This window comes from Sorex fumeus, unplaced genomic scaffold (assembly GCF_029834395.1).
Source record: "Sorex fumeus unplaced genomic scaffold, SorFum_2.1 ptg000265l, whole genome shotgun sequence".
Taxonomy (NCBI): Eukaryota; Metazoa; Chordata; class Mammalia; order Eulipotyphla; family Soricidae; genus Sorex; species Sorex fumeus.
In genome coordinates, this window is record NW_026606322.1 from 24,168,873 (window position 1) to 24,193,731 (window position 24,859).

Here is a 24,859-nt window from a genome sequence, read left to right on the forward strand (position 1 = left end):
CAGGGGTAGAATTTTTTTCAAAGTTTTGGGCTGTATGTATCTGTACTCGGAGCTGGTCCTCGCATGCTTGGAGGACCATCTGGTGCCAGAGGTTGAACCAGGGCCTCCCTCATGCAAACCATGCACTTCAGTTTTTTGAACTATCTCCTTAGCCTGAGAACTTGGTTTTTAGTTATCTTTAAGTCTTAAAAACAGTAGAGTACTAACTAAAAACATTTTTTTATGTAATGCCTATTTTACAGTGCGAGGAGTTTTACTTTCTCAAACTGAAAATCTAGTTTGGAACAACGACAGTTCAAGACCTCAGGCAACTCTATCATCTACTGTGGTAAGAACGTTTCTGTATTTTACATCTAGGAGTAGGCCTTTAACATTCTTTTCTGAAAAAAGAGCTGCTTTGGTAAGGAACATCAGTTATGCTTAGCATCATGCATTTTCTGAGCTGTTCTAATGTTGAGTATTCTCTTATATTATCTTTGGAACATTATTTATGGTTGTCAGCTCATGGGCCTTGAGAAAGTTTAAGCCTTTTACATTGGCTTGAAGAAGTCTATACATTTGCTTTTGCCAAACTCCACCCATGGTAGAAAACTTACTTAAGTTTCATACTTATTTGGGGATAAGTAAGCTGTAAGTTTATTCTTAACTATTCTCTAAAAGATACCTGGGAAATATTTTATTGCTAAGAGTATAATTGATAAAAATATGGACCATATTTTTTTTCAATGATAGTATTAAAGAAAAAGCTTAGAATCCAAGGTAAAGAATAATATGTGTTTGTGTGGAAAAGAGAGAACGAAGATTAAAAATACTATCAGCAGACAAATGACAGTCTAATTAAGTCCTTATTTTAAACTGGTTTGAAAACATTCTTATACAGACAAAAATAGCATGAAATGAACTTTTCTTGTTATTATCACCCACAGCCCTTAAGTACTCTCCTATTCCCTCCAAACCTCTGCTTTCACATTCACCTTAGGAGAAATCCAGTAGAAAATAGTGATGTCCTTTCTTTAGAATAACAATAACAATCACAACCATGACCCCTAGAAACATACTTATCTATAATGAGTACACAAATCTGCCACAAAGACACAAGAGAAGTCTTGTTTTCTGCATTCCCATTCTTCTATTCTCTTTCCCCCAAATGAATTTTATTAAAGCACTATGAATTTTAAAGTTATTCATAGTTGAGTATTTGACATGCAATGTTCCATCACCAATCCCGCCACCAGTGTTAATGTCCCTTCACCAGTGTTCCCAGGTTGTCTCTCTTACCCTCACCACCACCCTCACTCCTAGTTCCAGCCTGTCTTCCTGATAGACAACTTTTGAATTTGTTTTTAAAGTTTGGGTCTTATGATTTCAGTGTTGTTGACTGTGGTTTAAGGATATTTAGCCATATATCCTTAACACATATATCCTTAGCACAGATGTACCTGAACCCCTTGACTGTGCCCCTACTGCTTCTTGTCTGTCTCTTCTTCACTCGATTTCGTTCCTTCTCCTCTATATATTCTGGGCCCAAGAGATGATCTAGGCATACCCCCATTTAAACCATTGTATTTACTCATTAATTTTCTCTAAATACCACATATCTCTGCCCCTGAGCACCACAGAGATGGGTCTCCCCAAACAATTTTTTAAGAGAATCTGCTGCTTCTTTTGAAAACCAAATAGATCTTTATCATTAAGTTCACATTACCTTGATGCAGAAAGTGGTTACACTTGGCTTAATGGGGCTACCCATTTAATGAGGGCAAGCTTGTCTAACTGAGCTCTCTTGTTTGTTTATATTGCCAATTCTATTTGCATTTAAGTTTACTCCTTAGTTTCTGAATAGTGATAATCACAATGTATTGGCAATTTCAGGAGACATTGGAATGCTAATGAATGATAAGATGTGAAAAACCATATCACTATAATGGTTTTATTTCTTCTTCCTCCTCCTTTCCCTCCTCTTCTTCCTCAAACAAATTTAAGATTTTGTTCTTTCATAGAAATGAGATTTTAAAAAAATAGTCTTTATTAGAAATTATTTTAAAGGTAGGAATTTTTGGATATTGAATCAGACATCATTAAGTATCCTGACTGGAAAAATCATTGGTCGCTCAGTGGACTTTCTGTAATACTTAGAATACTTTTCAGTTGGCATAGCAGAATTGAATCTGCTGAATATGATATTGACTTGTTAATGTACTACATAAGCTAAAAGAAGAATTGAGAAGTTGAATTTGTTTTAGAGGAAATGCCTAATTCATATAAAAATAAATTGAACGTTATTCCTGAAACATATGTATTCATCTTTCAAAACGTATGAGAAATCCTTATTGCTCTCTTATTTTCTTAGGGGGTATACTTATTTGAAATGAATGGTATTTCTTCTTTATTTAAAAGGTCTGTGATCACTTTTATTTCTTTTTAAAAATCTGTGATAAGATTTAGTCCCTTTTCCTTTGCAGGATAATACCTTTGCTGTGGAATGGCCCTCCACAGATGAATCCATCACCAACAGGATTTCACTTCTTGATTTCATCTCTCATCCTCCCACTGGTAGTGAGCTCCCCTCTGAAAGTGCTTTCAGTGATCAGGTGGTGGCTGCATCCAAATTAGCTTTTCCCATGGCAGTGGAGCTCGGTTCTTCTCCAGAGATGCTCAAGGCCAGCAACTTGACTCTCCATTCTGCCACCCCAGCAGTGCCTCAGTCTGGTTTGACTGTAGCTTCTGAAGAAAGAGCTTCTGAATCTTACTTATTAGAAGATGGTAAGAAATGTGAATTGCTTTTTAAACTTCTTTTTTCTATTGTACCATATGCAAGGGTTTGGAAGAGAGAAAGAAGCTAGGTTTAATAGAAGAAGATAGTAGCATGTATTTTTTTAAACCTATCTATCTATGCCTTCGCTCCAGCACAGCGGTAGGGCATTTGCCTTGCACGCAGCCAACATGGCCGACCCGAGTTCGATTCCTCCGCCCCTCTCGGAGAGCCCGGCAAGCTACCGAGAGTATCTCTCCCGCTCGGCAGAGTCTGGCAAGCTACCCGTGATGTATTCAATATACCAAACACAGTAACAATAAGTCTCACGATTGGAGACATTACTGGGCCTGCTCGAGCAAATCGATGAACAATGGGAGGACTGTGACTATGATGTTTTAGGAAAGTTGTGGAGAAAGGGGCTAATCATTTTATTGGTGGGTGAAAGAGACTAAGTAGGTGAATAATGAACTTGGTGGAGACTGGGGTGGAAATCTATTAATATATATTATTTTACTAAAGATTATGTAATACAAGTTACTATTAAAGAACTACTTTATTTGGCTATAGAGTGGTAAGTAAAAGAATATCCCAGTGGTTTTAATGATATATGTATGTATATGGGCTGGAGCCATAGCACAGCGGGTAGGGCATTTGCCTTGCATGCGGCCGACCCGGGTTCAATTCTTCCACCCCTCTCAGAGAGCCTGGCAAGCTACCGAGAATATCCTGCCCGCACGGCAGAGCCTGGCAAGCTCCCCGTGGCGTATTCAATATGCCAAAAAGAGTAACAACAAGTCTCACAATGGAGACATTACTGGTGCCCGCTCAAGCAAATTGATGAACAATGGAGGACAGTGCTACAGTGCTATGTATATATAACTATATACATACATGTATATGGTTATAACTTTATACATACATGTAGCACTGTAGCACTGTCCTCCCATTGTTCATTGATTTGCTTAAGCAGGCACCAGTAACATCTCAGAACAAATTGTAAGATTTGTTATTACTGTTTTTGGCATATAGAATATACCACGGGGAGCTTGTCAGGCTCTGCTGTGCGGGCGGGATGTTCTTGGTAGCTTGCCGAGCTCTCCAAGAGGGGTGGAAGAATTGAACCCGGGTCAGCCGCATGCAAGGCAAATGCCCTACCTGCTGTGCTATGGCTCCAGCCCGTCTATCTAGTGAGTGGTTGCAAGGTCAACCTAAAGTCAACCTGCCGCACTATCTATCTTAGTATGAAAGCCAAATATTCCTCCCAATTTCCTGTTTTATCTTCTATTTCTTTTTCATAATTCTTGAGATGAAACTCTTCTGCCAGAATAGTTTAAACTTTAAATTCCTTTTTATCACAAATACATATTTTGTTTTCTGGATATGCTCAATTCAAAAGGCATTCAAAACTTTTAACACTTTATATATTAACTTCCTGACTTCAAAACTGAAATCAGAAGGCCGAGAAAGGGCGGACGGAGAAAAGAAAAAAAAAAAGAAGGTGGGAGGAGGCAATTTCCTCTCTTCCCCTGCAAGATCACCAAAGCCTAAAAAGGGCTGGTTTCAGTTGCTTCAGACTATCAGTCTGATATCTGAGGTCAATCTGTCATAAGACGATTGCTAATTAGCTCTAGAAATTTTAGCTTCCAAAAGCCTCAGATCAAATAAAACACTGGTAGGATAAGTTTTGCAATCGATTTATAACTCTATAAACTTATGTATATAGAGTTATATATACATATATGCATATGTTTTGTGTGTTTGTGCTGTTTGGGATAAAACCCAGGGTCTCATATGTGTGAGACATGTGCTCTACCACTAAGCTATATCCTTGGTTCCTACAATTGTTTTTATACACTTATTTATGTTTATTTTGGGGCTACCTATTGCAGTGCTCAGTGTTTTTTCCTGGCTGTGTGCTCAGGGATCATACCTAGTGGTGCTTTGGAGATCATATGCTGTGTCATAGATTAAACTAGGGATTGGCCTCATGCCATGAAAATGCCTTACCTCTATTCTCTCTCTCTCTCTCTGGATCCTCTTCTAGTACTTTTAATAGAGATTTTTTTCTTTTTGGGTCACATCCGGCAAGGCATAGGGGCTACTCCTGGCTTTGCACTCAGGAATTACTCCTGGCGGTGCCCAGGGGACCATATGGGATGCTGGGATTTGAACCTGGGTTGGCCGCATGAAAGGCAAACACCCTACCCGCAGTACTATCACTCTAGCCCCTTAACAGAGATTTTTTTTGGCTTTTTGGGTCACACCTGGCAATGCACAGGGGTTACTCCTGGCTCTGCACTCAGGAATTACCCCCGGTGATGCTCAGGGGACCATATGGGATGCTGGGAATCGAACCCGGGTCGGCAGCGTGCAAGGCAAACGCCCTGCCCGCTGTGCTATTACTCCAGCCCCTTAACAGAGATTTTTAACCTTACATTAGGTTTAAGAAGAAAGTTCCTAAAACATAGCAATTGCAGCAGAGAAATAGAAACTAAGAAATGTTTTCATTAAGAAATGAAAATGAAGTGGATAGTTTAGATGTCATAGTCACAAAAATCAATGTGACTTAAGGATGGAGAATACGTGTGAAAGGTAAAGAAAGGTTTAAATAGTAAATGCAGAATACTGAACTTTGGGTGAACCTGGAGGATGATGTACCCACATAACAAGGAAATGGGAGTTCAAAGATGAAAATTTTCCAGGGATTTTTTTTCCCTTTAAGTTTTGACACCACTCAGACTTTGTTTACTACCAGAAGTTCTTTATTTTCATGAAGCATGATAAGCAAGTGTTTGGAGATGAATATTTAAATAACCAAAGTCTTGTTATACCAGAGAAAGAGTGTGGATATATGAAGGTTCATGCTACATTAAGAAAATGTTATCAGATCTTCAATTTGCTGACTACATATAGCAAAGTAAAAGTTAGCAACTACTTCTCTTAATTTAAATGTGAAGAATAAATAGGTAGCTGACTTTGCTAGGATAATTAGGAATGTATTTTGATAACTTTGTAGATTAACTAGTTGAAAACTTTATTTTTAGGATTAATCCAAGTTGAAGAGCCAGACGGTTTTCTTTCCTTTGATCCATTGCCTTCAAGTTCATTAACTCATCCTGTATCAGAAGAAACTGTACCACCTGTGGAAGACATTGGGGCATCTATGACATCCTCTGCCACATTAAGTCTTCTTGATAAAGAACTAACTCAACCATTTGATTTGAACTTGTTGGCCTCCAAAGTTAAAGACCAAGTAGAAGGGAGTTCCTTGATGCCAGATATATCTATGGAAAAAGAGTTTATATTTGAAAGTGGCTTAGGTTCAGGGTCTGGGGAAAAGGTAGATATAAGTACTTGGCCATGGAACAAGATTTCAATGGAGAAGAGCACTGAACCACTGACCAAGTCGTGGCTGGAAGAAGATAATTCACTTTTGTCTTCTGAGGGTATAGACAAGAAGCTAGTTATAACTGATAAAATTGATTCTGCAGGTCAGAGTATTGAGCATTCCAGATATGAGCTTTTTGATAAATCTAAGAGCTTTTCAGAAGGAGAACTCATTGGTGGACCCACTGTGTCCTTTGTTTCAGAGACCCCAGCTCAATCTGCACCTCTAATTCTCTCTACGCATATAGCAGGAGTACCTGATATTGATTATTATTCAGTTACCAGCATGCCTCTTCCACTGACATTTCCAGCAATGTCAGCTTCTGCAGAAAAACAAGGTCATGTAGATCCCTTCCCAAAGGAGGATATAAAACAAACTACAGAGGCATCCAGCCAAGATTGGTTTGACAGCATAGTTTCAATAGAAAAGCCATATATGCATCCTTTGCGGGCCACCTTGCCAGAATCTTCCCTAGAGAAATTGTCTAGTGACACATTGGCAAGTACACCACAGAGTACTGACAAGCTTTGGTTGGAAGCTTCTATTGTACAGTCTACCAAAGTGTCTCCAGTCACAAGTTCCAGTCTGTTGGAGGATGAAGTAATCATGGGTGTACAAGATATTTCATTAGAACTAGATCGCATTGGCACAGATTACTATCAGCCTGACCTAAGCACAGAGGAAAATGGCAAGGTTGGTAGTTACATGGAAATATCTACAAATGTTCACTCCACAGAGACTGCTATTGTGACTTGGCCCACAAAAGTAAATGACTCAAGTCATGCTCAGACTGCAGGAGCTTTGGTGGTTTTCTTTAGTCTGCGAGTAACGAACATGATGTTTTCAGAAGATTTGTTTAATAAAAACTCTTTGGAGTATAAAGCCCTGGAGCAAAGATTCTTAGAATTGGTAAGCACAGGATGTTAAACATGGATGTTAGTAGATGGTAATGTCTGACATCTTCCCACCACCCCATCCCCAAACATACAAGATCTCAGGTAAGGAAAGTGTGCACAATCTGTGAACATTCATTTCCTGCGGTGTAGAAATGGAGCTATGGTCTAGGGTTGGTAGGAAAGCAGTAAGACAAGTAGAAGTTTGGAATGGCCACAGTGTGATTTAAGAGTGTTTTTACAACTTAGATACTAAAGATTGTATTTTATGATTTCTGGGGCTGAGTCAAATTTAAGATTTTCTCGCCCACATTTTCTTAATACCAATGTTTTATATAGGTTCCTGTAATGTCTTCACTATTGTGATCCTTTAGTTAAACAGAGAGAATAAACCACGGGAAATCTAAAATTTTCTGAGTATTATGGGATTCCTAAAGGCCACCATAAAAATATTCTGACTCTCAAATAAGTCACATAACTTTTGTTGATGAACATTTAGAAAAATGTTTGGAAAACAATTTGGAAAAATGCGGGGAGGGGTTTATTCTTGTTTGAATTACTACTTTTGGATGTGTTAAACAAAGTTCACAACCTTGTCAACAAACTGACCACTTTTCATGTATTGTAGCTGGTTCCCTATCTTCAGTCAAATCTCACAGGATTCCAGAATTTAGAAATCCTAAACTTCAGAAATGGCAGCATTGTGGTGAATAGTCGAATGAAGTTTGCCAAGTCTATCCCCCCTAATGTCAACAATGCTGTTTACATGATCCTGGAAGACTTCTGCATCACTGCCTACCAAACAATGAACTTGGCTATTGATAAATACTCACTTGATGTGGAATCAGGTAATGATGTTGAGTACAATGGTAGCCTCTTCGTAGAATCCAATTAGTTTCATGGGATCTATTATTGTTATATGTTCTACACCGAGTCAGGGTGAATTCTATATTTGTAGAACAAAGAGCAATAAGTCAGGCAGATTTTCCACATCTTGATAATTAGTCAAATATTCTGATATCCCTTACCCAAATCCCAATCAGCATTATCACTGTATCACTGTATCACTGTCATCCCCTGGTCATCGATTTGTTTGAGCGGGTGCCAGTGAAGTCTCCATTCCCCCCAGCCCTGAAATTTTAGCAGCCTCTCCTTACTCGTCCTTCCCAATGGTGCCATTTTGAAGGCTCTTTTAGGGTAAGGGGAATGAAACCCATTACTGTTACTGTTTTTGACATATTGAATACGCCGTGGGGAGCTTACCAGGCTCTGCTGTATTAGCAATATGTAATCCCATTATTTGACTTCATGGAACTCTATCCTCTATCTGGAGAAGCTTGTTTTCTTTTCTCTTTTTATTCTTAGGGTTTTTTTTTATTTTAGGGCTGGAGCGATAGCACAGCGGGTAGGGCGTTTGCCTTGCACGCAGCCAACATGGCCGACCCGAGTTCGATTCCTCCGCCCCTCTCGGAGAGCCCGGCAAGCTACCGAGAGTATCTCGCCCGCACGGCAGAGCCTGGCAAGCTCCCCGTGACGTATTCGATATGCCAAACACAGTAACAACAAAGTCTCCAATGGAGACGTTACTGGGCCCGCTCGAGCAAATCGATGATCAACGGGAGGGCCTTTACTTCACTTACTTTTTTTATTTTGGAGCCACACCCAGCAGTGCTTAGGGACATTCCCAGAACTGTACTGGGCTGTCCCTTCTGTCAGTGCTTAGAGGACCAAATTGGGCCAGGGACCAAACTGGGGTCAGCTACATGCAAGGATAATAAGTGATGATGATCACTTAATCCTTGTATGCCTCTCTAGTATCTCTCTTAATAAATTTTTTTACTTCACTACAAAAAAGTTCATTCAAAAGTTAGTATCATTATTGAAATCCAAGCACAAAAATTTCTAAGTCTACAACTGTACCTCATGGTGTTTCACTAATAAAAATTTTTAAAAAAGCAAACTAACCATTGCTCTTGAGTAAGAAACTCTTACATTCATGCATGCAAGACATTAAACAAAAAGTGCAGTAAAAAAAGTTAGTATCATTCATTTTCTAAAGAATTACTCACACATATTGCAACTTGTTTACCTCCCATTCCCTTTTCCATCTCTTCTATCTGGCTTTCTCTTTCACTACTCCACTGGATTTGTTCTTGCTACATTTATATGTTAACAAACCTAATATATTCTGACTCTTACAATTTATGTGTAGTTTTCCTATTTCTATCTCATTAAATCATATAAATATCAACATTATCAATATCTATCTTTTTTGTTTTTTAAAAAATTGTAGTTTCAATAAAATGGTTACAATAGTGTTAGAATTTTCATTTATGATTTACAAGGTTATTGCATCACTCTCAAAGTTCCCACTACACTCTTCCACTTTCCTGTGAAAAATATATAATTATTATAGAGTAGACTGTGTATTTGCAACAGTGTTAACATTTCTGGTTTTTGTATATACGGTTATCTTACTTAAACATCACGAAAAAGTGCTCAAAACTCTCCATCAGTGCTCTTACATTACTTTTAGTCTACCTCATCAGTACTTCCATATCCTTCCCAAGACTGACACTTTTAGTTCTATAACCCAGGACAAAGGGTTTTTAATTATTTTATATTGTCAATTCCCTTGTTTTGCATTTTTATATATCACAAATGAGAGAGAGATGAACTGATATTTGTCATCCCTCTAACTTATTTTTCTTAACATGATGCCCTCCAGTTCCATAAATCGCAGTGAGCAGCATTGTTTCATTTTTTTTTTCTTGCTGCATATATATATGTACCACAACTTTCTCACTTGTCTGTTGTTGTACATTTTGATTGTTTCTCAATCCTAGCTGTTATACTAAGTGATGCAATGAACACACATCTTTTTAAAAAATATTTTTTGTGTATGTTTGGGGGCTAGATATCAAACTAGAATTGCTGGATCATATGGGAGTTCTATTCTTAGCTTTTGTGAGAATTCTCCATTCTGTTTTCTAGATGTTGAACTCGACAACATGCCCACTATCAATGGATGAGGGTTCTTTTATCAACACATCCCTGCAACACTGGTTATTTCTAGTCTTTTCGATCTATGCCATTCTCACTGATGTGAGATGATGTGCCATTGTCATTTTGATTTACATTTCCCTGATAATAAGTGATGATGATCACTTTTTTCACATGCCTGCCAACTATCTATGTCTTCTTTGGGAAAAGTGTCTCTTCATTCCCCCCCCCCCCCATCTTCTGCCTTTTTTGATTGGCTGTTTAGTTTCCTTTCTTCTGAGCTTTTATGTATTTTGGATATTAACCCTTTATTTGTTGTATTGTATGTAGATATCTTCTCCCATTCCTCACACATGCAAGGCATGCACTTTACTGTTGAGCTATATCCCTGCCCCTAGTATCAGTATATTTTTATATGCAGGCCAGATTTATCTTCTGAATTCCAGCATCAATATCTAATTGTGGACTTGCTGATCTCCATTCAGATGCATTCTACATATATCACACATAAGATGTCTAAGAGAAAGAGCTCTTGTTTCCTAGATCTCCTCCACTTTCTACCTAAATCTCACTGTCTCCTACTGACATGGGAGCTGATTATATCAGCAGCTTAAGTCAGAAAACTAGGAAGCCATTTGCGTATCTCAGTTTCTGTAGAGCTCAACTTTCAATCACTTACCAAATTTATGCTGATTCCTAATTCTAAATATATCTCAAATCTATTATTTTTTTCACAGCTACTCCTCTTGGTCAGCCCACCCATATCTTTCCTTTGGACCAGCTTTTCCACTACCTCTCACCTCTCCAACCCTGCTTATCCATTCTCCAGAAGAAAGCAGGGCAGGGGGTACTCTCTATAAAATATCAATAAATATCAAATATCTGTATTTTCCTACTTTAAATTCAGCAGCCATAGGATTGGTACTTCTTCTTCCTAATATCATCTAATAAAATGAATTTCTTTGATCACTGTGTTCTAGTCAAATTAATTTTTATTGATTGAATATTTACTTTTTGGAACACATTTTGTGGTCAGGGTTTACTCCTGGCTCTGCACTCAGGAATCACTCCTTGCACGGCTTGGGGACCATTGGGGTGCAAAGGATTGAACCAGGTCAGCTATGTAAAAGCAAGTTTTCTACCCATTGTACTATACTTCCAGCCCTGAAACTATTTTTTCATTTCTTAGATCCAAAACACTTCCTTGAAGCTCCTGCATACTATGCCATTTGTCTGAAGCTTTCTTCCCTCTTACCTGACTTTACTCATGCTATGCCTTAGTTCAAATATCTGTTTTTTCTTTTTTTTTTTTTGCTTTTTGGGTCACACCCGGCGATGCTCAGGGGTTACTCCTGGCTTTGCACTCAGGAGTCACTCCTGGCGGTGCTCGGGGTACAAGACTTTCACTTACCCATGATATATATTGAGTTTCTCTTAGAAGTTTTTTATGTACCATCATATTCTGTCTATAAAGTTTATAACCATTGTAGTATGCTCATATATATATATATTTATATATAGATACTGATGGCCTTTTCTCTGGTTGAACTGTCCATAAGGACTGAGAGTGTTTATTTTGTCACTTTCTAGCCAGAATCTAGTACTATGTCCATGAAAGATCCTAAAAATACTGTGACTGAATGAAATAAACCCTCAGTTTTTTGTTGGCAGGCTTAGATATAAACAATACACTTGGATTCTCAAACTTTATTCTTTTCATAATCAGGACAGTGACTGTGAGTAGGAGTGAGGTTGAATGTCTAGGTACATTTTTCTCTAGTTCTTTTACCCTTAAATTGGTTTGAAGCCAGCCCTATTCTTTAACTAGGAAATAATGCAAACATTCTTTCCTTTGAAAATCCTTGAAGGGCTATTATTCATTCAAAGTGAGGAAAATGATTTAGCGAGTCCCAAAATATTCAAATCTCTTGCCACTCCAGTTCACTAAGGTGATTTTTACATTCTTTACCATGTGTTGTAGTGGAAAAAGCAATTGATTTTAATTTGAATGTCTTGATTTTTTGCCCTTGTTCTGAAATTTATCATTTATGTGACACAGATGAGCCATTTTATCTGAGTCTAGGTCCCTCATGCATTAAAATGAGAAATTACTTGGAGTTGGAGAGATAGTACAGCAGATATGCAACCAGTATTCAATTCCTGCCTCCCATATGGTCCCCTGACCACTTCCAGAAGTGATTTCTGACCACAGAGTCAGGATTTACCCCTGAGCATAACTGGGTATGGCCCCAACAAAAACAAACAAAGGGATATATCTAACCTGTGTGTTTCAAGGGTCTATTTATTTTTTTTAAATTTTATTTTTATAAAGTTGTTCACTATAATTTGTTACATTTAATATTTCAACACCAATCCCACCACCATTTCACCTACCCAACACCATATTTCAAATGTTTCCACCCTGATCCTCAAACCCTGATCCCCAAACCTAAATAATGTATTTTGTATTGCTTATTCTGAATAATCCACTAAAAATTATACAAAAAATTTCCTTATAGGAAAGTGTGTTAAGATGGTTCTATTTCACCCTGGATCCATTAAGCCCTAACATGTTAAAGGTTGAACCATATATAGCACCGTAGCACTGTCCTCCTATTGTTCATCAGTTTGCTGGAGTGGGCACCAGTAATGCCTCCATTATGAGACTTGTTGTTACTGTTTTGTATTCATATTGAATATGCCACGGGTAGCTTGCCAGGCTCTGCCGTGCAGGCGGGATATTCTCAGTAGCTTGCCAGACTCTCTGAGAGGGACAGAGGAATCGAACCCAGGTCGGCTGCATGTAAGCCAAACACCCTCCCTGCTGTGCTATCACTCCAGCCCATACACACACATATACATATATGTAAATATATATATGTGTGTATATATATATATATACACGTATATATTTTTTCTCCCTAAGATGGGTTGCCTTCCGCTTTACACCCCATCAAATATGGTGTGCTACTCTTGGTACATCAGTGGTATAGAGTATGAGATGTGGTGTGGCTGCATTTGTGCCTGTGTGTTCCAGGGATTCTAAAATGTTAAATACGGTGATACAGCTGAAGTTAATTTTTTTTTAACTGAATGGTGACTTTGGGGTCTGGAGGCATCTCTGCAGCATGTTGCTCTTGTGTTGCTCCCTTCCAAGAGATTTATTTGTGAGTCTCTAGATCGTGACCATTAATGAGCTTATATGGTGCCAGAGGCAGTTCCTGGGCATGTTTGCCAGGCTGTCAGAAGCACAGGGAGATGGGAGGAGGTCACTCATTCCCAAGTCCATGTGAGATTGGAGATTCCAGTCACACATCCCTCATACCTTGGTTTTTTCAGCAGATTCACTCATGGATGAGGCTTTTCTGAGCCTGTGGAGATCGGCTGAGGACATGGCAGTGATTGAGTTCTGGAGATTTTTAGCTGCTGGGGCTCTGTTGGGGTGGGAAAGGGAACTCACCTGCCCCCTTCCAGACCCATGGCATATTAGATATGCCAAAAACAGTAACACCAACTCTCACAATGGAGACATTACTGATGCCCACTCGAGCAAATTGATGAACAAGAGGATGACAGTGCTTCAGTGCAGTGCTATTTTAAAGAGTAAACAAATAGCACATGAAGATATTTGTGAAACTAAACAAATATAAGAAGGTATTACAAACGAAAGAACTATTGCAAAAGTCTTTGAAGAGTACAATAAACAAATAATATTTATTTTTAAAAATTTTGTACGTAACTCATATGGCAAATCATCCAGGTTTTTCTTTAATGTTCAATTTTCTTGGCATTAGCCTCTTCAGGTGCAGTGTAAACTTATAGTCATGACTAACCTATTTTAAATATCTATAGGGTTACCAGGGAATTTATTTTTTCTCATAGGTGACATACCAAAAGGAACTCAGGGGTCCCCCGGGGACCATTACTGCCTGTGCTTTGCTATGCTGTGTGGTGCTTGGATGCTTGGGTCTGGTGAAGCTCAGGAGTTACCAGGGCTGTGCCTGGAGGTGCTTATCCAAGTGTCGGGTTCAACTCAGGAGCTCACTTATTCTAGGCACGTGCCTACCACTTGAGCTCTCCAAACTTTGTCACAATCACTTCACCTCCTGCTCTGAATTATTTCCGATGAATTCCCAGTTTTACACTTTTCCTCACGCTCTTGTCATTGTTTTTTTGAATTCCTGGTTATTTTTTAAATGATCTAACACAGATTACAGACCTGTTTTATACTTCCCCAAAGCACTTGTAATACAAGTGTACATGTACCTTGTTACTAAGCTATATCCTCAGTCTCATCAATTCTTCTTTCGTGCAACTCCTATAAAACCAGAATGTAATTCTATAATTTAGATTCCTGTTTTCTATCCCAGATTTAGCTCCAGGTCTTCCTGTGTTTCCTCATAAATCATTAAGCTTTTGTTTTAAAAGGAAAATCATCTATTTCACTTTTAACCAGCATAAAGTACTGGTAGAAGACTAATTTTTATTCTATTTTATCTTTTGGTAATAAATTTTAAAATTAGTCTTTTATTTAAAGGTTGAAAAATCTGAACCTTCCTCTTTGGCCTAGAAACAAAGGAGAAGCTACATTTTCCCCCTCTTATAATTCTATTTTCCTTCTCTCATAAACTTATTCACAGCTGAAGAATGGCTTGTTTGATGTTCTAGGTGATCAAGCTGACCCTTGCAAATTCCAGGCATGCAATGAATTTTCAGAGTGTTTTGTCAACCCCTGGAGTGGGGAAGCTGAATGCAAATGCTATCCTGGATACCTGAGTGTGGAAGAATTACCCTGTCAGAGTCTCTGTGACCTGCAACCTGACTTCTGCTTGAATGATGGAAAATGTGACATTATGCCTGGCCATGGGGCCATTTGTAGGTATGTTATAGTTAAGAACATTAACTTTATGAAATAATGAGCACTTCTGAAGAAAAGGTCCTTTACTTAGAATTTCATAATAACCACAGAAAAAATATGAATGTTATACTTAGGTAAGATATTTCTCAGCATATAGTGGGTTATTATCTGATAAAACTACTATAAGTTGAATATGTTGTTAAAGATGAGCTTAGAATACCTAACATAGTCTACCTTTATATATTTACATCAACTTACATTTTTTTGTTTGCTTTTTTTGGTCATACCCAGCGTTGCTCAGAAGTTGCTCCTGGCTCTGCACCCAGGAATCACTCCTGGCAGTGCTTGGGGAACCATATGGGGTGCCGGGGATTGAACCTGGGTCGGCCACATGCAAGGCAAATGCCCTACCTGCTGTGATATCGCTCCAGCCCCATTAGCCTACATTTGAGCAAAATATTCTAACTCAAAACCTATAAGGAATTGGTTATATCATGTAATTTATTTAGTACTTGTACTGAGAAAAAATAAATTATTTTAGCTGACTTTAAAATAGGCTGGAGCAATAGCACAGCAGGTAGTGCGTTTGCCTTGCATGCGACTGACCTGGGTTTGATTCCTCCAACCCTCTCAGAGAGCCCAGCAAGCTACCAAGAATATCCTGCCTGCACGGCAGAGCCTGATAAGCTTCCCGTGGCATATTCAATATGCCAAAAACAGTAACAACAAGTCTCACAATGGAGACTTTACTGGTGCCCACTCGGGCAAATCGATGAACACAATGGGAGGAGAGTGACAGTGACTGAGAAAACCAGAATGCCCAAATTCACAATTCAAAGTATAGTTTCTAGTTAATGTCTACCAACATTGTTAGATAAAGTCCTAGGACAAGCCATCTTAAGTTGAGGACCATATATCATGGGTGCCATCTAGTTCTAAGGTAAGTAATAGGTTAATGAGTATATCAGAATTGTACCTAAATTAGTATTATTTTATTTTTAACGGGCTGGAGGGATAGCACAGCGGGTAGGGCATCTGCCTTGCACGCAGCCAACATGGCCTACCCGAGTTCGATTCCTCCGCCCCTCTCGGAGAGCCCGGCAAGCTACCGAGAGTATTCGATATGCCAGACACAGTAACAACAAAGTCTCCAATGGAGACGTTACTGGGCCCGCTCGAGCAAATCGACGATCAACGGGAGGGCCTTTACTTTACTTACTTTACTTTACTTTACTTACCCTTGTACAAAAGAAAAACAGTGTATAACAGATCTTGCTAAAAGTAGTTTGAGAACTTTGTGTTATGGTTATTACTATGGATGACAAGGCAATTGGTGCTCAAATTATTAACACTTTCTACCATATCTGAAATTGAGAAAAATGCATTGTACAGTTCTGAGTTGTATGGAGTAACATCTCCATTGTGAGACTTGTTACTGTTTTTTGGCATATCGAATATGTCACAGATAGCTTGCCAGGCTTTGCTGTGCGGGTGGGATACTCTTGGTAGCTTGACGGGCTCTCTGAGAGGGTAGAGAAATCAAACCCAGGTCAGTTGCATGCAAGGCAAATGATTTTTACTGCTTGTGTGAGTATCCATAGGTAAAGTAAAATAATTAAGCTCTTGAAAGTTGTGACAACTATACTTTATTTTAAGGACATGGTATCCTTTCTTTAAAAAAGATAGAATAAAGAAAATGCAACATACAGCTAGACTTTTGTTCCTTGCTGCTCCCTTTAGATAAAGCCAAACATATCAACCTCCCAGTTACACATAATCATATGGAAAGAGAGAAAAATACTAAATAAAAGCATAATACTAAATATAAAGTGAACTAAATAAGACAACAATTTCAGAATGAGCAAATGTTGGCTGTAGCATTGTCCTGCTATTGTTCATCGATTTGCTCGAGCAAGCACCAGTAACGTCTCCACTGTGAGACTTGTTACTGTTTTTGACATATCGAATATGTCACGGGTAGCTTGCCAGGCTTTGCTGTGTGGGTGGAATACTCTTGGTAGCTTGACGGGCTCTCTGAGAGGGATGGAGGAATCGAACCCAGGTCAGTTGCATGCAAAGCAAATGCCCTACCCGCTGTGCTATTGCTCTAGCCCAAATGTTGGCTAAGATGGAAGGAATAGATAGCAATGATAAAGACTCTTCTATGTGAAAAAGAATAAAATTTATCCGAAAAAGAGAACAATGTATTTGTATGGGGAGAATAGTCTCTGTATTTAGAGCAGTCAACCTTATTTCGATAGCCAGTGTTTTCTTCGCTGCTCTGAGAATTACAGATAGTTTTGTACAGGCCTGTGACCATGGAGTTTGGTGGATTTCTGCAGGAAGTGCAGAAGTTCTAGACTCAGTTCTTTTGTCAGCCAATTATCGTGAGCTCTTCCATTTACTCTTCTTCCTTCACAGAAATCCCTACACTTATTATACCTACTTCTCCTTTTCAGAAAAAAATGTTCATTTAGTGCTCCTATAGAAAATCTACCTTAATTAAGTAAACAAACAAAAAGCACTACCTCCTTCAGTTGTACTTATGGCTACTACTGCCCCACTTGGATCGTTCCAGCTCCTCCCCACCCCCAGAAGGTATATTTCCCACTTGTGCAAACTCCCATAAGAATATTAACTAGATTACTAGATTACATCCTGTCTGTTTGATCTGTATTTCAGAAATTGGCCATGGAGAACCACCGGGTCTGTGCCTGGCGTTATGTGCAATCTGAAATTATGTGATTAGTTAATGTGTGTGTTTACCTTTTCTTCCCTGAAGCTTTACAGTGTCAGCATTTATATCTCTGCCTTTCCCCACTCCCACCTAAGGTTCTGCTGATAATTGTTGCATTCATCAGAGTGATACAGTTTTTGGACGTGGTCCCTGCTTGTTACAGATGCCGGGTGGGTGAAAACTGGTGGTACCGAGGTGAACATTGTGAGGAGTTTGTATCTGAGCCCTTGGTGATTGGCATTGCCATCGCCTCCGTGGTTGGACTTCTCCTCATCTCGTCTGCTGTCATCTTCTTCCTTGTAAAGGCTCTTCAAGCTCAGTATATTAGGAGAGAAAGAGAGAAGCCATTCAGGTAAATAAGGAGAATTGCTCTCTTACAGAAGGCAATGTTCCTTTGCTTCATACATTTGGTATTTGTTATGTGCCAAATTTTCTATAAGAATCTGGGCAATGGTGAAAAGCTATAAAATTGACTAAAAACATGCCATTTGAGAACAAACATAAGCAGTAGTATGAATAGCATATTAAAGGACCCAGATGAGTCATGAATTTGAGTTAAAGAGAGAGAATTTTTAAAGTTTTAATGGTCATTTTATTTCTTTATTTTGTGGCAAAAACTGGTCATGCGGGGGGCAACTTTCCAGCTCAGTGCCTGTAGGTCACTCCCCCGGGTGCTTGAGGGACCTTGTGGTGCTAAAGTTAGAACCTGAACTTTCTACATCCAAATCATATACGATAACCCTTTGAGCTGTCTGCTTGGCTCTTAATGATGATAATTATTTTATTTACTGGACAGAGTTGCCAATGTATCCTGTGGTTGGGGTGGAACCCTGTATAGCAAGTTGAGTGAGTGTGAGCAAAATCAGGGAGATATATATTAATTTTGAGGCATAATAACAGCGTAGCTACATTGGGTCTAGATAGAATGCCTGTTTCAATGATGGAGGAGTTAGGAGCCCCTTTGGCTCATTCCAGTGGTCAGATTTAAAATCTTGTAAAAAAAATTCTTTTCTATTTTTTAAAAATATATAAAGTTTTTATGACAAGGAACTTAGAGCTTGCAATGGAATGTTAAAAAATATCTTTAATCTCTTCAGAGATTAATCATGTCGAGAAAATTGGACAGTCACACACACACACAAATGAAATTAGACCGCTGTCTTGCCATATGCAAAAGTTAACTTAAAATGAATGAAAAATTTATATGTAAGCCTTGAAACCATAAAATACAAAGAAGGAAACATAAGCACAATCCTCCTTGACTTCAGTCTTAGAGTTTTACTTTGGAAATTGGTTCTAGCGGCAAGAGAAACAAAGGCAAAAATTAAAAGATGGGGGGCTGGAGTGATAGCACAGTGGGTAGGGTGTTTACCTTGCACGCAGCCAACATGGCCGACACAGGTTCGATTCCCAGCATCCCATATGGTCCCCTGAGCACCACCAGGAGTAATTCCTGAGTGCATGAGCCAGGAATAACCCCTGAGCATCACCAGGTGTGACTCAAAAAGCAAAAAAAAAAATTTTTTTTTAAAAAATGGAAATATTCCAAATCAAATAGCTCTGTAGCAGGATATAGAGATTGTAGCAGCTAAGGCACTTGCTTTGCACCTGGTAGATCTGGGTTAGGTCCTTGACACCACGTATTGTCCTTTAGGCCTCAAAATCGCTTTTCAAGCCTAGGTTCTCACTTGTTCACATATCTTGCTTAAGTTTCTCTGCTTGCATATTTCCATTCTGGTGAAGTCTGTGCTCTTCTTAAACACATACTTCTCTCTTCATCTCACAGCTTTCTAAATAAGTTTTAATAAAAGCTACCTGACTTCACTGAAAAAAAAATCTGGATAAAAATCTGAAAATAAATGAAATCCGGTTCTCTGCTTCACTAAGTATAACTTCATTGATGGTGAAATAAAACCTATCTTCTTTTTGGGCTAGGAATTCAGAGATCTTTAGATTGTTAGCTATTCACAATTCATGACTGTACTTTGCTTCTGTGTTTCTTAAATCTATCAGACCAACTGCTTTCGGCAGCTGCTTCACTATCCAATTTGGTAAAGGAGATCCTCTCTGAGTTCCCTACAGCACAGCACCAGGACATACCTTCATCACTGCTCTTAGACTTTTTAATGAGTCTGACTTAGTATTAAGCTGTAATGTTATTCAGGAGAGAGGGATATCAATGAAATATTTTATATCAAGAGCATCTGGAATAATCCTAGACAATACTTAGGCTTGAATAGAATTGAGGCTCAGTTTCTTCCTGTATTTCTATTTTTACTATACTCTCTGTGTAGTTACTCACTAATTTTTGGTTTTTATACTCTTGGAATGATGACTGTATGTTTATGTATGAAATGTTATCTATTGGCAGATGTGATTCCACATCAACATTTATTGCGTGACAAATGTGGTGAAAAAGACATGGAAAAATTCTATGGGACACGATGAGAAATTGAGGAAGCAAGAATGATAATATGTGATTAGTAATGATTGGGGTTGATCTGGGCATTTCTTGTAATTTCATCTTTTGTTTCTGGTTCACCCCTTTTTCTTCCCCCAAGAAATCTTGCTGCAGGTAAATATTCCTGAAAATCTGAAGAAGTTGAATCAACCAAACTTTTTTTTTGTGGTTCTAGGAGGCAGCCTGACAACCTCGCCTCTATTGAAAATGCTGTGAAGTACAACCCCATGTATGAAAGTCACAGGGCTGGAGGTGAGCGAGTTGAGGGGCCTTATACCTCATGCCCCTTCTACAGCTATCCAGGTGGAGGGATGGTTGGTGATCTGAGCAGGGAGGAAATCAGACAAATGTATGAGAACAGTGAGCTTTCCAAAGAGGTGAGACAAGTTACTTTTCTATTACTGCTCTGTGTTGTAGCTAAAGTAGATAAAAAGTATTTTATGATGAACTTTACTGCATATTCTATTCCAGAAAATGAAATATACAATTTTGAGCTGTGCCTTACTTCCACCCAGTAGTTGGTTAGCACACACTTTATCCCTCTTTCCCCCTTCCTTAGAAGTATATATCAGTTACTTAACATAACTCATGGAGTATTCAGAAACTTCACTTCTCTGAAAAGTGAAGTCCCCCCCCCCACCCAATATCTTTCCCTTGGTTAGCTTGAAAAGCTACCTTTCCTTATAAAGATGAAAACTCCTTTGAAGAGGGTATTAAAGCTTTCCCAATGCAATGTATGGCACCTTTATCTTTTCTTAAAGGAAATTCAAGAAAGAATGAGAATATTGGAACTGTATGCCAATGATCCTGAATTCGTAGCTTTTGTGAGAGAACACCAAATGTAAGTCCTAGGAGCAGCCCCTCCCTGCCCAGGGTCTTTGCGCGTTTTATAGGGCAGTGCCACTAGAGTGAGCACATTCTTTCTGTCCCTCTGACATGGGTCCTGGTGATAACCAATGTTTATTAAGTTCTTTAGAGTTAATGAACTTCCACTACCATGACCACACTTTTTTAAAAAATATATTTTATTTTTATAAAGTAGTTCACAATAGTTCATTAATATTCAAACACCAATCCCACCACCCAGTACCTTCCCACCACAATAAGAGGGGAGTACGTGAAGATTATTATATTTCAATCTGGTGCCATTTAAGCCTGTATATATGAGAATGCAAGCAAGTGTGTTAAAATCAAACAAATGTGTGCTATTTTTGGCTAGAGTATAAGAGGTCACACGGTGGTGAACGCAGCCACCCGTTCCAGAAAATTCTGCGTTGCTCTCTTTCGGGAGCTTTGAGTTTATAGTCTCTGGATTGTGGCCATTGATGAGATTACATGGTGCCAGGGGTATTTTGTTGGTGTGACTGCCAAGCTACTGGAAAATTGGGACTTGGGAGGGGGAGGCCCAGTCCCGATCTGAGCATGCTTGGAGATCTCAGCCATGGGTCCCACATACTGGGTTTTTCTGCCAGTTCCCTCTTGGATGAGGCTCATCTGAACTGGTGGAGAGTGGTCTTGAGCATAGCGGTGGTTGTGTTCTGGAGGTTTTTGGCTGCCAGGGTTCTGCTTGGAGCAGGGAGGAAAACTCAACCCGCCCGCCTGCAAGGTGCCCCGGTGAAGACAGCCTGGAGCAGGGTCAGGACATTCGGTGGCACTCTCTTCTGGGATCCCATGACCATACTTATTCCTCATAATGGCTTATAAGTTGAGTGTTTCTTACTTTACTTTTTTATATAAATGAGGAGAGACTTAGTTGAGAAATTTATGCAAGATGGTGAAGATAGTTGAGGTCTAGCAACAAAAATGGGTCTCATCTTGTTGCCTTCTTGTTTTTTCACTTAGTTTCACTTTTTTTCTCCACACTCTGCAGGGAAGAGCTTTAATCAGCTTTCCTATTTGGAAAAGGACTGGAAGTCTAGAGAAGAAGGATCTCACTTGATATCTACAGCATATAATTAACCTGGATTTTCAAGTCTCTTAAAAGAACTTTTTTATTTTAATTAAAAAAATTAAATTTGGGGCACATGTTTTCCCGTCAGTTTTTCAGAACGTAGCAAGAGATGTGACAACCTTTTTACCTGCAAGTTTCAAAAGTCGTATGTGGAAATACAAGCCTGCACACAAGCTAGAAACTATTCTATGTGAGAAAAGTATGGCCGGAGTATGAGGACTGCTTTCATTGTCTGCTTCTGAAGCACAAAGCTTCTCTTAACAACTGCATTTCATTTCAAGCAACAAACTAAAGTGAAATGATTACAGAAGGCAAGCTAGTATTTACAAAGATAACAAAGCATGTTTGTTATTGGCAGGTGGTATGTAATGCCTTTGAAAATGATTTTAGTATTGTATACAGCCAGGTGTTCATGGGGTAAAAGAAAAAGTTTGGGGGATCACACTGCTGAAGGAAAAGGAACTTTTTGCTGTGGTGTAAAGTTAAGCTTATACTTTATACTTTTACCATAGTTTTGAATGTTCTGAGCATAGTTATCAAAATCACATTATTATTCAGTAGATAAATATTTATTTATTTTTAGCTATTAAGGACAATACATAGTGTAAAATCTAGGTTATTCATGTCAGACTAAAGATGAATTTAGTCATCTGGACAAAGAAGTTGGGAGCAGGGGTTAAGGACTCATGATTCAGACTCTACTTTGATGAGTTATTTTTTCTTTCTCTCCTTTTTAAAAAACCATCAATCCTACCACCAATATCCTGTTCCCTCCACCAATATCATCAGGTTCCTTTCCATCCTCCAGCCTGCCCCATCGGTAGGCATATAGCAAATTTGCTTCATTTTACTTGGTCCATTGAAACTTAAAGGAATGGCAAATAAAATTACCAGAAAAGAAATCAATAAAGTCAATTTTTGATGATTGATTGTGCTATGTTTTTAACCTTTCTTAGTCTAGTAGAGGATAATCCTATGTGCCATTAGTGAGTGCCATACTCAACACCACATGATGGGAAGTTTCTCTTGTATTGTCAAGGAGCTCTTTTAATGCTTCTTGCAAAACTGGTTTCAAGGCTCTGAATTCCCTAAGGTGTTGCCTGTCCATGATTATATGGCCCTAAGAACTTACTCATTTCTTCTAGGTTCTTCAATTTAAGAAGCTCTGTAGAGTTATGATAGGTTTTTAAGAAAACCTATCCAGTGTAGACAAAGGGAGATAAATTAGGTGAAGAAACAGGAAATGCTTATTGGGGTATGCTCCTGGGTGGACCCTATTCACCTATGGAGAGGTTGGGTCAAGACTTAGCCTCAGTGAGGGAGGGGAGGAATAGGGTCTAAAGTTTCTTTGGGCTTGTTATAGATAACTTATTTTCTGAGGAACGTTCCTTCCACCCCTATTTTGTTGAATGCTTTTATCATGGCTGGAATTTGGATCTTGTCAAAGGTTTTCTTTGCATCAATTGATATGATTCTGCTGTGATTTTTGTTTTTCCTCTTACTAATATGTTGTATTATGTTAATTTATTTGCATATGTCAAACCATCCTGCATCCCTGGCACGAATCCCACTTGATCTGGGTGTATGATTTTTTTTTATGTTGTTGGAATCGATTATCTAAGATTTTGTTAAGGATTTTTTTCATTGATATTCATCAGGGAGATTCATCTGAAATTTTTTTTTTCTGCAAGTGACTCTGTCTACTTTGGGTATTAGTATAATGTTACCTTCACAGACAGTGCTAAGAAGAATTCCTGTGTCTTCAATATTTTGGAAGAGCTTACGGAGTAAAGGAAGTAAATCTTCTTTGAAGTTTTTATAGAACTCACCAGTGAACTCATCTGGACTGAGACTTTTGTTCTTGGGGAGATTTTTAATTACTGTTTCAAATTTGTTACTTGTAATTGGCCAGTTTAGGCTTTCAACTTCCTCCTCATTCAATTTTGGGAGATTACATGACTCTAAGAAATTAATTTCTTCTAGGTTCTTCATTTTAAAAGCATAAAGTTGCTCATAGTAACCTCTCATTATATATTTAATTTCTGAAGGGTCCATTGTAATTTCTCCCCTTTTGTCTCTTATCTAATTTATTTGAACATTTTCTCTTTTATCCTCACAGATGCTAGCTAACAGCTAATCTTTCTTGTTTTTTTTTTTAAAGAAGCAACTCCTGGTTTCATTGATTCTTTGAATTGCTTTCTTGGTTTCTATGTTGTTGATTTCTGCTCAAGTTTTTATCATTTCACTCCTTCTACTACTTTTTGGATTTGTTTGTTGTTCCTTCTCCAGGGTTTTGAGATGCGTGTTTAGGTTATTGATTTCGGATTTTTCTTCTTTCTTTATGTTGTCCTGTATTGCTATGAAATTCCTCCTTAGTATAGCTTTTACTTTATACCCTAGGTTCTGGTAGTTTGTGTCTTCATTCTAATTAGTTTTAAGAAATCTTCTTAAGTCTTCTGCAATCCAATTATTGCTTGGTTGTGTTTTGTTTAGCTTCCATGTGTTGAAAGTTTGCACCTTCTTCTTTCTGTGGTTAATTTCTGCTTTCATGGCATAGGGGTGTAACAAGGTAGTTTGTATAATTTCTATTTTCGTAAGTTCGCATATGTTTGAGTTGTGCTCTAATATGTGATCTCTCCTGGAGAATGTTCTGTGTGCATTAGAGAAGACTGTGTATTCTTGTTTTAGAGGATGTAGAGGACTGTATATGTCCAAACAGTCCCAGTTTTTCAGCTCCTCATTTAGGACTCTTGTCTCTTTACTGATGCTCTGTCTAGTTGATCTATTTAGTGGGGAAAGTGATGTGTTGTAGT

General features: G+C 38.5%; 1 protein-coding gene across 1 annotated transcript in view; it reads left to right on the plus strand.

The window, feature by feature from the left end:
* IMPG2 (interphotoreceptor matrix proteoglycan 2) overlaps positions 1 to 24,172 on the plus strand; it is an 87,861-nt gene extending 63,689 nt beyond the window's left edge. The window contains exons 11-19 of the mRNA XM_056109152.1: positions 243 to 328; positions 2,463 to 2,763; positions 5,800 to 7,052; positions 7,665 to 7,884; positions 14,708 to 14,918; positions 17,798 to 17,985; positions 20,261 to 20,472; positions 20,857 to 20,936; positions 24,166 to 24,172. Of these exons, the coding sequence (XP_055965127.1) occupies positions 243 to 328; positions 2,463 to 2,763; positions 5,800 to 7,052; positions 7,665 to 7,884; positions 14,708 to 14,918; positions 17,798 to 17,985; positions 20,261 to 20,472; positions 20,857 to 20,936; positions 24,166 to 24,172 (2,558 nt within the window). The remainder of the gene's footprint in view (positions 1 to 242; positions 329 to 2,462; positions 2,764 to 5,799; positions 7,053 to 7,664; positions 7,885 to 14,707; positions 14,919 to 17,797; positions 17,986 to 20,260; positions 20,473 to 20,856; positions 20,937 to 24,165) is intronic.
* The last annotated feature ends 687 nt before the right edge of the window (positions 24,173 to 24,859 follow it).